The sequence below is a fragment of the Vulpes vulpes genome, chromosome 10, assembly GCF_048418805.1.
Source record: "Vulpes vulpes isolate BD-2025 chromosome 10, VulVul3, whole genome shotgun sequence".
Lineage (NCBI taxonomy): Eukaryota > Metazoa > Chordata > Mammalia > Carnivora > Canidae > Vulpes > Vulpes vulpes.
The window spans coordinates 6678818-6694745 of record NC_132789.1 but is presented as its reverse complement, the minus strand read 5'-3'; the positions used below and the strand labels follow the sequence as shown (position 1 = coordinate 6694745).

The 15928-nt window shown below is 48.6% G+C and overlaps 1 protein-coding gene across 7 annotated transcripts in view; it reads right to left on the bottom strand.

Moving 5' to 3' along the window:
- The window catches only part of ABCB9 (ATP binding cassette subfamily B member 9), a 45396-nt gene that overhangs the window by 23357 nt on the left and 6111 nt on the right, over nt 1-15928 (bottom strand). For 2 of the 7 annotated variants that reach the window (XM_026017107.2, XM_026017112.2), the window contains exons 1-2: nt 7256-7468; nt 312-996 (exon numbers count right to left, since the gene is read on the bottom strand). In XM_026017107.2, coding sequence (XP_025872892.1) covers nt 312-912 — 601 coding nt within the window. In that variant the 5' untranslated portion in view covers nt 913-996; nt 7256-7468. Of the gene's footprint in view, nt 1-311; nt 997-7243; nt 7469-13914; nt 15183-15928 lie in introns of those variants that run through there. The other 5 variants (XM_026017108.2, XM_072725082.1, XM_026017109.2 and 2 more) reach the window with 4 other exon arrangements.

Genomic DNA, 15928 nt, shown 5'->3' with positions numbered 1-15928 from the left:
ATTAACAGGTTTGTTTTCACCTGTAGCTTCCATTGGAAACACTGGAAGAATATACAAGGAATGAATAAAAGTCGTCTTCCACCCACGCGGAAGCTTCCCGAACACTTTCCTGTAGTTAGCCATAGGCAGGGAGATCAGGGTGGTCAGAGGCAGAATTAGGGATGAAACTCTCAATATTTACCTTTTCACACCAATCTGATGTTTCAACCATGTGACTAAAACGTTAAAGATCTGAGAGGAAGTAAGCGGTGGTTAGGGCCTCCTAAATCACTTTCCTGGGTACGTGCCAGGCCCCCTCGCTCCCCACTTACCCAGAGCCGCCACGATGAGGAAGAAGGAGGCCGCCACGAGGAAGGCCACATCAGGCTTGGTGTAGGACAGCAGCTTTTGGAGCGTAGCCCCAGATGCCTGCTCCCGTGGGGGCCGGTCCTCCCCAGGGAAGCCCTCCGCCTCAGCCTCTGTCCCCGGCTCCAGGGCCTTGGCGTCCGGCCGCACTGTGGACAGCAGCCACCAGAGCAGGAAGGACGCAGCGAGCGAGACGTACGTCCACACGAAGAGGGCCCAGAACCACGGGTCCCGGACCGGCTTGCGTACCTCGGAGAAGAGCAGCAGCTTCACCATGGTATAGATGCCCACGAAGAGGCATACGAGGGCAATGACTGTCCAGGAGGCCCGAAGCCGCCGAGGCCCCAGGGCGCTGTTCTTGGCCACACCAATGGTGGCTCCCAGCAGCAGGCAGCTGCGGTACAGGCAGGCTGCCCAGAGGTCCAGTACTGAGTCAAAGATGTTGAAATGACGGATGTCCTCCAGTAGGCTGCGGTCCAGGTGGCTAAGGATGTAGATGGCTGTGGTCATGCCGACATCCATGCTCATGAAGGCCAGGGTCACCACCACTGCCTTCCACAGCTGCATCCTGCTGGCTGGCGGTGGGCAGGTGCTGAGGAGTGGGCTCTAGCTCATGGGGGCAAGGCCATTGTCCATGGGATGAGGCCAGACCTATAGGGGCAACAGGGCAAGGAGTTCAAGTTTGTGACTTGTTAGCTGTGTGACTGTGAGCAAGTCACTTGAACCTCCGTGCCTCGGTCTCATCTGTAGGATGGCAATGACAAGGGTACTGAAGTCACAGGACTGTTGTGAAGATCCCATTCATTTAAGGAATGTTTACGGAGTACCAATGTTTATTGGATGGGCCAGACTTTATTCTTTGTTTTGGGACTTAACAATGAATAAAACTAAAGATCCCTGATTTTGTGGAGATGATACACCCGTGTCAGAGACAGAGAGACATAATAAGTAAATGAAACGGTATGTTAAGAGATAAGGGCTAGGGGAGGAATGGGGTGCAGGGGATGGGAGGTGATAGGTAGGTAAGAGCAATTATAAATTGGGGGTCCAGGGAGACCTCACTGTAAAGATAACACTTGAACAAGATTGAAAAGAAATGGGGCGTCTGGGTGACTCAGTTGGTTGAGCGTCTGCCTTCGACTCAGGTCATGATCTCAGGGTCCTGGGATTGAGCCTCACATCGGGCTCCCTGCTCAGTAGGGAGTTTGCTTCTCCCTCTCCCCCTGCTCACGCTTTTTCTCAAATAAATAAAATCTTTAAAAAAGAAAAAAAAAAGCCTGAAAGGAGGTGAGGGAGTCCACCACGTGGTATCTGGGGGGAAAGCATCTGCTGGAGGAACAGATGGTGCCACAGCCCTGAGGTAGGGTATGCTGATGTGCTTGAAGGAGGCAAGGACCCCATGGGGTCAGGGAGTGGAGGGTATGGGCATCTGTAGGATTTTTCAGATGAAATAGAGATAAGCAAGAGGGCAATAAATGGTCACTGCTTTTACTACTAGTATTAGCATAAGTTGTACTACAATACATCACTACTAATTCCTCTGAACCTGTTTCCTCATTTTTAAAACAGAATGAGTTTCAGTGCATGAACATGTTCTGGGCACAAAGCCTGGCACATAATAATTGTTGATTGTTACCACTGTATACAGTGGGTGCTTAATAAATGTTTGCTTACTTCTCTCCTCCCTAAATCAGGCCTTGGGGACAAATGAACTTTTACTTTCTCAGACCAAGATAGGGGGTGGCTGCAGGCCCTGGAGCAATCCAGGGACTTTTGCATCTGCCTGGAAGTTTCCAGAATATCTTCCTTCAGCCCAGGCTGCCCTTCACCCCCAGACTAAGGCCCTTTTGGCTTTCTGGAGCTTGATGTCCACTTTGTTCAAACCCTCCACATTGGGCCCTCTGGTACTGAGCCAGTGCCTAGGAGACCCCAGAAGCTGCAGGTATACCATTGGATGTGGGCCTGGTGGCAAGTTTGGAAGTGGGGTCTATCCAGGGCAGGATGGAGACTGGACTGCGGGTGCACCACTGAGTGCTACCTCTTTACTTGGGTCCATCCCTTTTCTTCCTGGGGTCTTTGTCTTCCCATCTGCAAAGTGGGCAAAGTTCTGGAGTCCCCAAGTGGAGAGGGGTAGCATGGAACACCAGGAGCAGTCACTCTGGGTAGTGACTGGGAAAGGGTCAGCTCTGGTGCCCAAAGGCTATTGGCTCATGTTCTGGAATGACAGAAACCCCACACATCCCATGAGGCAGTTGTTTCCACATTCCCATATATAGTTGGGGAAACTGAGGCACAGGGAGGTTAAAGCATGTGCCCCATATCACTCTGCCAACAAAGGCCCAAGCCAGGACTTGAGCCAGTATGTGAAAGATCCCACCACCTAACTCTCAACCTCTGTACTGCATGCCTGGCACACATCAGGTGACTAATAAGTATAAGCAAACAGTTATGTAACACAGCCCTTCCTGTGGGCCTGGCCTTTTTTTTTTTTTTTTCTTTTTAGATTTTATTGGGGGACGTCTGGATGGCTCAGTGGCTGAGCATCTGCCCTTAGTTGAGGGAGTAATCCTGGGGTCCTGGGACAGAGTCTCATATCGGGCTCCCTGTAGGGAGCCTTCTTGTCCCTCTGCCTATGTCTCTGCCTCTCTCTCTGGGTCTCTCATGAATAAATTTTATTCACCCAGGCATTCCATGGGCCTGGCCTTTTATATAATTAAATTTTTTTTTCTAAATAGCATTTTATTTATTTATTTTTATTTTATTATTTTTATTTATTTTATTTTTTATTTTATTATTTAATTTAATTTTATTTATTTAATTTTTATTCTATTCTATTCTATTTTTTATTTTATTTTATATTTTATTTTATTTTTTTATTATTTTATTTTTTTATTATTTTATTTTTTTATTATTTTATTTTTTATTTTATTTTTTATTATTTTATTTTATTTATTTTATTTTATTTATTTTATTATTTTATTTTATTTTATATTTTATTTTATATTTTATTTTATATTTTATTTTATTTTATTATTTTATATTTTATTTTATTATTTTATTTTATTTTATTTATTTTATATTTTATTTTTTTATTTTATATTTTATTTTATATTTTATTTTATTTTATTTTATTTTATTTTATTTTATTTTATTTTATTTTATTTTATTTTATTTTATTTATTTTATTTATTTTATTATTAAGTAGGCTCCATGCCCAGCATGGGGCTTGAACTCACGACCCTGAGATCAAGAGTTGCATGCACTACCGATGGAACTAGCCAGGTGCCCCAGGCCTGGCCTTTTATATAGGCCTTGCACTTATATGTGTTTGCTTATTTAATCCTTGCAACAACTCGTGAGATTTGTACTATCGTCATCCCCATTTAGCAGATGGAGAAATTGAATCCCAGAGAAGTTACAGACTTGTGCAAGATCATACAACTGGTGAGTAGCAGAGCTAGGATTTGAACCCAGAGCTTTCTGGCTCCAGAATCTGTGCTCTACACTATTAAGCTAAAACACTTATCAATATATCAAGTCCTAGGGCACGTGGACAGCTCAGTGGTTGAGTGTCTGCCTTTGGCTCGGATCATGATTCCGGGGTCCTGGGATCAAGTCCCACATCAGGTTCCCCACAGGGAGCCTGCTTCTCCCTCTGCTAGTGCTGATAAGGAGTGTTTGTCAAAGGAAAATAGAATCTGCATCAGAGGCAGAGTGGCTGGCATCTGTGATGAGTGTAACAGTGACAGCAACAGTACCAGTCACTGACCCTGACTGATGTAAACGTGTGTTTAACACTGTTCTGAGTGATTTAAATGCATAAATCGGGATCCCTGGGTGGCGCAGCGGTTTGGTGCCTGCCTTTGGCCCAGGGCGCGATCCTGGAGACCCGGGATCGAATCCCACGTCGGGCTTCCGGTGCATGGAGCCTGCTTCTCCCTCTGCCTGTGTCTCTGCCTCTCTCTCTCTCTCTCTCTGTGTGACTATTATAAATAAATAAAAATTTAAATGCATAAATCTTCACAAAAATCCTGTGAGGTAGGTTTTCTTATTATCCCCATTTTACAATCAAGAAAACTGAGGCACAGAGAGGTTAAATGAACTGTCCCAGATCACACAGCTAGGAAGTGGCAGAGCTGGGATGTGAACCCAGGCTGTGAAGTTCCAAAGTCTGTGTTCTCAAATCCAAAGCACTAATGCCTCAAAGAAGCCTCTCCAGGGGTAGGCAAGACCCTCTAATGATGCTCCAGGTGGGCGGGTCTGAGATGCAGAAAGGACCCAGGGGCGTGACAGTCCCCAAACCTGGGCCCGCCTAGAGCCCAGCACCTCCAGGTAGACTCAAGTCAGTGCCAGAGAAGGCTCTTTTGTCAGCAGCTGCACCCTTCAAGGGAAGCCAGGGCCGAATGGACCAAGGGCAGGGGATGGAGCAGGGGTGGGGATAGGGGAAGCAGACACCACCTGCCCGGTCCCTTGTTCTACCCCAAGCCCAGCTGGGCTGCTAGCAAAGACTCCAATCTGCTGCAATGCAGAGGCCTCAGGAAGCCAGCGAGTAGGTGAGTCTGAGTCGGAGCCCAGGGAGGGATGCTCCTGGCCCGGTGCCGCACCAGGCCTCCTGGCCAAGCTACTGCCTGCTACCCAGGCCATGCCAGCCACTTCGGCTGTTACTCACCTTTTGGTGGGCACAAGGAGTTCTTTGGCCCTGGAAGGGAGCTGGGGGTTCAGATGTGGGACAGGAGGCAGTTCTGAAAGAGACCAGCTGAGGGACTTGGCCCACACTTCCTGTCCCCACACCCCGTCACTGGGGGAGTTCCTTTCCAGCAAACACCCCTCCACTTGGGGTAATGTCAACCCCATTTGACAGCCACCAACATGGGGACCTCAGCTGTTCATCTTCACTGGAATAAGCAGAGTTTCACACTCCAGTCACACCACAGACTATCTGAACCACAGCATGCAGATGGAGAAACTGAGGCACAGAAAGGCAGTGAAGCCTGTCTGCAGTCACCCAGCAAGCTGAGGACAGAGCAGCTAGAGCACCAGGGTCCCATATTCCCAAGTGCTGAGTCCTTGTGCTCTAGTCTCTGATGGAGCAGAATCCAACTCAGCTCAGGTTACAGCCCTCAGTAGGGACAGGCGACTCTGTTATTTTTAAAGTTACTGAGCAGGACGGTGACGGGGACAAGACCACCAGCCAAGACTGTGAGGAGGAGCTGCTTGGAGGCACATCCTTGCCTGCTCTCCCGCTGCCTGACCTGGAGGATGCAGCTGAGCTCAGGCAGGTGGAGCTGGAGGACAAAGTGTGAGCACATGGGTGACAAGAGTGGCCTGAGGGACAAGGACAAGGTGGTGGCCAGAGGCCAGAGCAGGCACTGCCCAAGATGTGACAGGCCCAGGAAGACAGGGGCAACTCATCTTGCTCCCAGATGCTAAAGAATGGCACAGAGTTAGCAAATGACCCTATCCCCACAGGAGGTCCTGCCAAAGGCTTTTAATCTCAGCAGAAATGGTGGTTGGGGCACCTCTGGCTGTCAGCTGCACAGAGGGAAAGTCTGCAACACCCAGGAGGTAATAAATGACAATTATTATTACCATCATAACAGCTACCATTTATGGAGTGCTACAAACCGCCACACAATGGGCCAAGTGCCCGGCACCTCCCATTCCAGTTCATCCTCGCCACTCTTGTGGGAGGTCCTCACCTAATCACCCCCACTTTGCAGATGGGCAAGCGGAGGCCTGGGGAGGTTAGGCGGCATGCAGAGAAAAGGCAAAGGCAGGACTGAAATCTAGCACTGGACCTCCTGGGTGGGACGTGTCCAGGCTACTTGGGAACCACGACAAAAGGGTCCTCAAGGATCTAGGTGGCCCAAGCAGCTTGGTTCACGCCTCACTTGGTAAACTTTTCACCCCAAAGTTGCTATTGCCCAGCCACAGAAAGGCCCATTCACTGCTCAGCAAACACTGGCTAACAGAGGGTGGTGTCATCCTGAGGCTTGCAGACGTGGGGCCAGGACTGGGCTGAATCCACTTTGTTCCAGCCTGACTCCGGCCTTGCTCAGCCCACCACATCTCATGCTGGCACCTCTCAGAGACTTGGGAAAGTTGTTTCAGGTAACTCGTGGCTCTAGGCGAAGGCAATCTGGGGGAGCTACCACGGCCTTCCTACAACCCTCCTCCCATCACCAGGCACCTGCCCTCTGAAGGGATGGAGGCCACTCTATCTCCAGGGGGTGGGGCAGAGGGTAGAAGATGCTGAATCCTGTCACACCAGCTAAAAGCTATCTTAAATGGCATCAGGCCTGGGAAGGGGGCATCCTGTTTTAACACGGACCCAGAAGTAAGGGAGGAGCCTCTGGAAGCCCACAGGCCTTCTGCCAGGGTGGGTGCGTGTGGAACGTCAGCCCACTGGCCCACGCGGGAGACTGAGGGGAAACGTTGGCCAAGATCCGCAGGCCCAGGTCGCATCCCCACCCCCACCCCCGCCGCCTCTGCCACACTGCCACAGCCAGGGTGCTCAGGATCCGTGGGCAGGCGCCGCTGTGGAACGCGCCAGTCCGATCCTGGGGGGCACAGCCATCCCAGGATCCTCCCCAAAAGGCACTCTCACCATTTTCCAAGAGGCAGCGGCGCGTGAGGAGTTAAAAAAAAAAAAAAAAAGGCAACATTCGCCCTGCGGGCGTGGAAAGGATGCTGCTGCAGGGATGGGGGGCTGGGGCCGCAGCCGAGGGCGCCTGGGGACAGGGGCAGGGGCCAGGAGGCTCCCAGAAGGCTGCCACCTTCAACGGTGAAGCCTACTCTACCTCCGAGGCAGGGGTCCCAGACGCCCCCTGCCTGTGTCCGGCTTGGCACCCCGGGCCGAGAACGACCTGTTCGGGAGTCCCGGGGGCCAAGCTCTTACCTGTTACCTTACCTGACACCAGGTGAGCCGTGGGGAGGGGGCGCAGCGGGCTCGGGTCGTCAGGGGCGCAGGTTCCGTGCAGCTCATTGGAGACTGCACCCGGCGCTGCACTCGCTCCCTCCTCCCGCCGCTCCTCCCCGCCTCTCACCCGCGCTGCGCCGCTGCAAGGTCGGAGCCGAGCGGGGCGGGCGCCGGGGCCAGCTGACGGCTGGGGCGGGGCGGGGCGGGGCCTCCCGGGAGGGCCCAGAGTTAGCGCCCGCCCACCTGCGGCGAGCCCCGCCCCCGGCGGCCGAGCCCCGCCCCGCCCCGCCCCGCCCCGCCCCCCAGCTCTGTGCTCCACGGTCCGGAGGCCCGGGGCCCAACCTGAGCCGACGGAAATGGCCTGACCTGGTGGGGGCGCCAGCTCTTTAACGGGTCTTTTCCTCTGGAGGGACAACTTGCCAGCCCATGAGGGTGGGGGTTATGATCTTTCCTTCTTTCCTTCCTTCCTTCCTTCCCTCCTTCCTCCCTCACTCCCTCTTTGAATTTCTCCCTCTCTCTTTCTTCCAACAAACATTTGTCCAGCACCTACAATGTGCCTTGTGCCATTCTAAGCTTTTGAGATGCAACAGTGAACAGAACAGAATCCCTGCCCTCCTGGAGTTGGCACTCTAGGGAGGGAGTCAAGCAATATATTATAATAAGTAAATTACACCTGTTGGAAGGGAATACATTTTATAGAGGAAAAATAGAGCAGGATGACAGGGATTGGAAGAGGGGAAAGAGCAATACCTCCTGAGTGATTGCTAGGTTCTGGGTGCTAGGAATAGGCTGAGTGTGAAGAAAAGGAAAACTCCCGTCCTTTGTAGGGTAGAGGAGACAGGAAATCAACAAGTAAACACACAAGATAATTTCATTAAGTGCTAAGTGCCATAAAGGGATAAAACTGGGTGTGGCCATGGAAAATGACACAGGGCTACTTGAGCTGGGAAGGGCACTCTGGGAAACAGTGAGCAGGCTTCTAGGCAAAGGGTGTGGCCTGAACCAAAGCGGGTAGAGAGTATAGTTCAAGGTCCAGCGGGGAGGGAAGTAGGGCAACATATCACCTCCCCTCTCCATCCTTCAAAGGCTTAAGGCACTCTGAATTTATTTTTTATTTTTTATTTTTTTTAAGCACTCTGAATTTATAATAGCCTCTGCCACTCCCGTGGGACAACCTCCTTCAAGGAGAATTTGGCAAAAGTCAGACTTTAAAAAACGTTATTTGGGGGAAGCCAGTAGGAATTTCTTCTATAGATAAAAGAAGACTGGTGGCGTCTGGAGCAAAGATAGTAGTTTGCGGATAGTTACTGTAGTAGCAAAACTCTGAAAATAACCTAAGTACCCTTCCATGGGGGAACAGGCCAAATCATTACAGAGCACGGCTCAAAAGAACCACCCTGTGGCAGGGGAAAAAACAGTATATGTATGTATGTATGTATTCATCTGTATACAAAGGTTATATAAAGGTATGGAATGACTTCCTAAATTCATTGAAAACAAGGGACAAAAAAAAGAAAGAAAACAATGGACAGAATAAAGTTGGAGTATGTTAATGTTTTGGCAAAAACAGAAGCAAATATATGATTGTACATGAAGAAAATATCCTGGATGGACTATCCACGAGTCAGAGTGACTCAGAGCTGGGTCCAGATCCAGGCTCTGTTATTTTTGCTGTGTGAAAACAGCCAATACAATATTGAAGGAGAAAAAGAAAGGCTGAGGACTGACGCTACCCAACTTCAAGACTTACTATAAAGCTACAGTAATCAAGACAGTGTGGTTTTGATGAACGAATAGACACATGGATCAATGGAACAATATAGAGAGTCCAGAAATAGACTCAAATATAGTCAACTGATCTTTGACAAAGGAGCAAAGGCAGTACAATGGAACAAGCACAATCTTTTCAACAAATGATGCCTGACCAACTGGACACCCATGTGCAAAAAAAAAAAAAAAATCTAGACTCAGATTTTACACCTTTCACAAAAATTAACTCAAAATGGGCCACAGAACTGACTGTAAAATGCAAAACTATAAAACTCTTAGAAGATAAGATAGGAAAAATTCTAGATTTTGTTGGTTCTGAAGATGATTTTTGGGTGCAACATCTAAGACATGATTCATGAAAAAATTGATAAGCTGAACTTCATTACAATTAAAAGCTTCTGCTCTGCAAAGATACTGTCAAGAGAATAAGACAAACCATAGACTGGGAGAGAGTATTTACCAAAAATATATCTGATAAAGGTCTGTTATCCAAAATATACAAAAATATTTAAAACCCAACAACACCCAAAGATACTGATGCAGTTTTGAAATGCCGGAACACCTGCACCCCAATGTTTATAGCAGCAATGTCCACAATAGCCAAACTGTGGAAGGAGCCTCAGTGTCCATCGAAAGATGATGGATAAAGAAGATGTGGTTTATGTATACAATGGAATATTCCTCAGCCATTAGAAACGACAAATACCCACCATTTGCTTCAACGTGGATGGAACTGGAGGGTATTATGCTGAGTGAAGTAAGTCAATCGGAGAAGGACAAACATTATATGGTCTCATTCATTTGGAGAATATAAAAAAATAGTGAAAGGGAATAAAGGGGAAAGGAGTGAAAATATCAGTGAGGATGACAGAACATGAGAGACTCCTAACTCTGGGAAACGAACAAGGGATAGTGGAAAGGGAGGTGGGCGGGGGTTGGGGTTACTGGATGATGGGCACAGAGGGGCGCAGTTGACAGAATGAGCACTGGGTGATATGCTATATGTTGGCAAACCGAACTCCAAACAAACAAACAAACAAACAAATAAATAAATAAGAAAGGGAGAGCAAAAGCAAGGAGAGGGGCAGAGGGAGAGAGAGAAGCAGCCTCACTGCTGGGCAGGGAGCACCATGTGGGGCTCGATCTCAGGACTCCGGGATCATGACTTGAGCAAAGCCAGACACTTCACCAACTAAGCCACCCAGGTGCCCCTGGTAGTTTGCTTTTTTTTTTTTTTTTAATTTTTATTTATTTATGATAGTCACACACAGGGAGAGAGAGGGAGAGAGGCAGAGACAGAAGCAGGCTCCATGCACCGGGAGCCCGACGTGGGATTCAATCCCAGGTCTCCAGGATCACGCCCTGGGCCAAAGGCAGGAGCCAAACCGCTGCGCCACCCAGGGATCCCCTAGTTTGCTTTTTTTAATGCTATAAATAATGCGACCTTTTCACAAAATATAACGTAGTAATGATGATAGGGATTCTTGGTGGGGTCTCAGCAGGAGTTGAAAGTACTGGCCTGTTTTGTGGGTCTTGTCTCCTTGTGAAACATCGGTTTCTCAGAAAGCCCTTCTTATTTTAAAAAGTGATTTTAGAAACCAAGATCTGGGCACTAGGTGTGGTTGTTTCTCCTGGGGCATTGTTGCCTCTAGGTCGGGTCAGCAATAAGTGTGTGTATGTTCACCTGTGTATCTTCATTAAACTAAATATGAGTTCAAAGAAAAAAAAAAAAACCAACAACAAAAAAACCCACCAAATTTTAAAAAGAAGCAAAAGACCTGAACAGACACCTCACCAAACAAGACATACAGATGGCAGACAAACATATGAAATGATGCTCAACATCATCATGTCATTAGGAACTTGCAAATTAAAACAATGTGGTATCATTGCCTATCTAATAGAATTGCTAAGATCCAAAACACCGACAACACCAAATGCTGGTGAAGATGTGGAGCAACAGGAATTCTCATTTACTGCTGGTAGGAATGCAAATGGTACAGTTACTTTTGAAGAGCTTAGTGGTTTCTTATAAAACTAAACATATCCTTACTGTATGGTTCAGCAATCATGCCTCTAGGTATTTATTTACCCAACTGAGCTGAAAACTTATGTCCACATAAAAGCCTGAAAGTGGATGTTTATGGCAGCTTTATTCATAATTGCCCAAACTTGGAAGCAAGCAAGATGTCCTTCAGTAGGTGAATGGATAAACTGTGGTACATTCAGACAATGCAGTATTATTCAGTTATTAAGCCATGAAAAGACACAGAGGAAACACAAATGCTTATTACTATGTGAAAGAAGGCAATCTGAAAAGGCTATACAATGATACAATTCCATGACATCGGGATCCCTGGGTGGCGCAGCGGTTTAGCGCCTGCCTTTGGCCCAGGGCGCGATCCTGGAGACCCAGGATCGAATCCCATGTCAGGCTCCCAGTGCATGGAGCCTGCTTCTCCCTCTGCCTGTGTCTCTGCCTCTCTCTCTCTCTCTGTGACTATCATAAATAAATTAAAAAAAAAAATTAAAAAAAAAACACAAAAAAACAAAACAATTCCATGACATCTGGAAAAGACAAAAGCATGAAGGCAGTAAAAGGATCAGTGATGGTCAGGGAGGAGGGAGGGATGAATAGGCAGGGCAGAGAGGATTTCAAGGACAGTGAAACTATTCTGTATGAGACCCTGATGATAGATACATGTCATTCTACACTGTCAAAAAACACAGAATATACAACTCCTAGAGTGAACCCTCGTGTAAACTATGGACTTGGGATAATAATGTTGTGTCAATGTGAAGTAATGCATTGTGACAAATGTACCATTCTGGTGAGGGATGTTGAGAGTGGGGGTTAGGCTGGGGGTGGGGGGATGGGGCATATGGTCAATCCCTGTACTTTCCACTCAATTTTGCTGTGAACCTATAACTGTTCCAAAAAGTAAAGTCTCTTTAAGAAATGGTTAAAATGGGGATGCCTGGGTTGCTCAGCAGTTGAGCATCTGCCTTCAGCTGAGAGCGTGATCCCAGTTCAGGGATTGAGTCCCACATCAGTTTTAAGGAGCCTGCTTCTCCCTCTGCCTGTGTCTCTGCCTCTCTCTCTGTGTGTCTCTCATGAATAAATAAATGAAATCTTAAAAAAAAAAAAAAAAAGAAATGGGGGATCCCTGGGTGTCGCAGTGGTTTGGCGCCTGCCTTTGGCCCAGGGCGCGATCCCGGAGACCCAGGATGGAATCCCACGTCGGGCTCCCTGCATGGAGCCTGCTTCTCCCTCTGCCTGTGTCTCTGCCTCTCTCTCTCTCTCTGTGTGTGTGACTATCATAAAAAAAATAAAAAGCTTTAAAAAAAAAAGAAATGGTTAAAATGGTCAATTTTATGTTATGTATATTTTACTGCAATAAGTAAATTACAATGTTCCTAGCAGCTTCATTCATGACATCTCTAAACTGGAAACAATACAAGTGTCCTTCAGTTGCAGAATGGCTCAATGGATGGAGTGGTCACCTAGTAGAATACTAGGCAGCCAGGAAAAAAACATAAGCTGCCCCTACACATGACCACATCAATGAATCTCAAAAACAGAATGCTGAAAGAAATAGTATGCAAAATAATACGTAGTCTACGATTTTATTTCTATCAAAATCAACAAGAAGCAAAACTAATCTTTGCTTTAGGATTCAGGGTAGTGATTAGCATTGGAAGGTAAGTAGTGGCTAAGCAGGGACATGGTGGGGGCTTCTGCAGGCTGGTATGTTCTATCTTGGGATCTGGATGCTGGTTACATGGCTATGGCTAGTTTGTAAAGATTCACCAAATGTATACTTGAGATGTGCCCTTCTATAAAGTGTGCTGTATATGAATTCAAAAGAAGGCAGATAGATACATATATAGAAATAAACATATGTGCAACATGCATATACACATGTACATAGACATACGCTCCCCCCCCTGAAAAAAAAAACAACACACACACACACACACACACAAATACACTGTGGAACCAGATAAAAGGATAAATGCTGTAATTCTGGTTCTGCCACTTACTAGGTTTGTGACCCTAGACAGGCCCCTGTACTTCACCAAGCCTTATCTGTAAAATTGATTTATTAATACCTCAAAACAGGGGTACCTAGCTGGCTCAATTGGTGGAGCGTGCAACTCTTTGATCTCGAGGTTATGAGTTTGAGCCTCACACTGGGTGTAGATTACTTAAAAAAAAAAAATCTTAGGAGCACCTGGGTGGCTTAGTTGGTTAAGCCCCTGCCTTCAGCTCAGGTCCTGACCTTGGGGGTCCTGAGTTTGAGCCTTGCATTGGGCTCTCCACTCACTGGGGAGTCTGCTTCTCCCTCTCCCTCTGTCCTGGCTCTTGCTCTCAAATGAATAAATAATTTTTTTTTTTTTATGATAGTCACAGAGAGAGAGAGAGAGAGAGAGGCAGAGACACAGGCAGAGGGAGAAGCAGGCTCCATGCACCGGAAGCCTGATGTGGGATTCGATCCCGGGTCTCCAGGATCGCGCCCTGGGCCAAAGGCAGGCGCCAACCGCTGCGCCACCCAGGGATCCCCTGAATAAATAATTTTAAAAAAGATTTGTATTTATTTGAGAGAGCAAGAGTGAGAGAGTACATAAGCACAGGAGAGGAGTAGAGGGAGAAGCAGGCTCCCCACTGACCTGGGAGCCCAATGTGGGACTTGATCCCAGGACTCTGGGATCATGAGCCAAGCCAAAGGCAGATGCTTAACCAAACAAGCCACCCAGGTGCCCCAAATAAATAAAATCTTAAAAAAAATAAAATAAAAATCTTAAAAAATATACAATACCTCACACAGACAACAAACACACATCAGTGCTGGTTGGGAGCACATGGATACGATACTTACTATTGATATTCCTGGTGCTGTTTGCTTTGGTGCTGGAGCCCAGGCTGGGGCAGAGTAGGAGTGGAGACTGCTTCCAAGGAGGAGGGGGGCCACAGGGAGAGCCAATCTAAACTGAGAACCTGCTCATCTTGTAAACTGCCTCAAAGGGAGAAATCTAATCGGGGGGACACTGGGGTGGGGGGGGGATCCGTGGACCAGGCCTGCCCTGGGCCTCTGGGGGAGGAAGGCAATTCAGGGGATAATGAGCACACAACTGGGGAAATGGATCCTTTCCTGGACAGCAGGGCCCTTCACTATCACTGGGCAATCAAGACACCTGTGAAAGTTTAAACATCTTCTCAGGCCACACAGTTCCAGGCTGGAGGAGCCGGGTTGTTGAAGGGGAAGGCGACCCTCGAAGGTCATTCTCCCCCCCTTGAGGAAGCCTGGTACCTCCAGAAGTAATAGGGCTAATAACCTAGATGTATTGTCTGAGGAGGGGAAGGGGCACCGACGGAGACAGAAACAGACTCCTGTTGCATTCTAGACTCCAATACTTGTGAGCTGTGTAGCCTTGGGTGGGCCATTCAACCTCTGTGATCTTCTATAAAGTGGGGATAATTCCTCCCTCATAATGTTTGTTGTGAGAATTAGGCAGCTTCCCTCCACAGGTAGAGTAAAATCCAAAATGTTAACAGTGGTCTCCTAAGCTCAGTGATTTGGTCCGAATACCACCCTGGCCTCCTTCCCTAGGGCTTACCCTCTTGTGTGCCTTGCTGTTCTGCAAGCACAGCAAGCTCATCCCACTGTAGGGGCTTTGCACTTTTAGTTCCCCTGCCTAGAACCCTTTCCTGCCAGATCTTGCTGCGGTGGTTGGAGCTCAGCTGAAATGTCACTCTTTGGGAGGCTTTCTCTGGCCATCCTGCCTCAAGTGGACACCTCCAGGCACTCACCATCCCGTCACCTAGCTTGTCTTCCCAGTGCTTAGGACTGAATGAAAGTAACTTGATCATGGATGTTTCCTTGCTTACTCCTGTCTCTGCACCTTGACTGAGCTTCAGAAGAGTGGGGACCTTAATTGTCACTTCACAAGCTCACATGCAAAACACCCACACTCAGGATGGTCCTGCTGCCCCTGGCCAGCCAGTGTGAGAGCCAATCGGGCTGGTGGTGTAGGTTTTGCCTGGAGAGCAGAAGCCTTCTCCCAGCCCCCTGAGGTGGTGGTGGGAGACTTGGACCCCCAAATATGCTGGTGGAGACACCGGGAGAGGATGGCCTGACATCACTGCACAGGATGTGAGGGTTTCTCATCTCCCTCTGGGGCCCTGGGGCTTCAGCAGAAGCAAAAGGCAGGTCTTGGGGCTGAATTCACCACAGAGCTAGGAGGAACCGGGGCTGCGCTGGATGTGCGAGCGCGGTGGGTGACAGGTGTGTGCGGGTGCACAGGAGTGTGTCGGGTGTGTGAGTGAGCATGCGGCTGTGACTGCACGTGAAGTGCTGGGTATGAGTGGGTGTGAGTGTGTCAATAGTATGACAATGCCTGTGATGGTGTGTGAGCATGTGTGAGCACACAAGGGTGTGTCTGTCTGAGTGTGTGGGTGTAAGCCTGTGTATACACCCCGGGATGTGGAAGCATCAAGAAAATAAATGCTAACAAGCACAAAGAGAAAATCCGCATCCCGCATCATCCAACCACTCAGGGAACCCCTGGGGCGGTCGCCCCCCTCTCTGGGCCTGTTTCCCCATCCGTAACAGGGGGGACGGAAGAGGGCCTCGCTGCGAGCTGTGCCCCACGGACCGACGGACGGACGGAGACAAGCAGGAGTCCCCTCCATCTGCGGTCACCTGGTTATCCCGGTGTTACCCCGGCTCAGGGCTGGGGGCTCCAGGCCCGGGTCCTCCTCCCCACCCCCGTCCCCGCACTTGCCGAGCCAGGGGCGGAACTCCCAGGGCGGGGGACACGACTTCGTCCCCGACTCTGAGCCTCGGGGTTCTGCCGCCCAAGCTTCCTCCGGGGACGCTGCGGCCCGAGCCC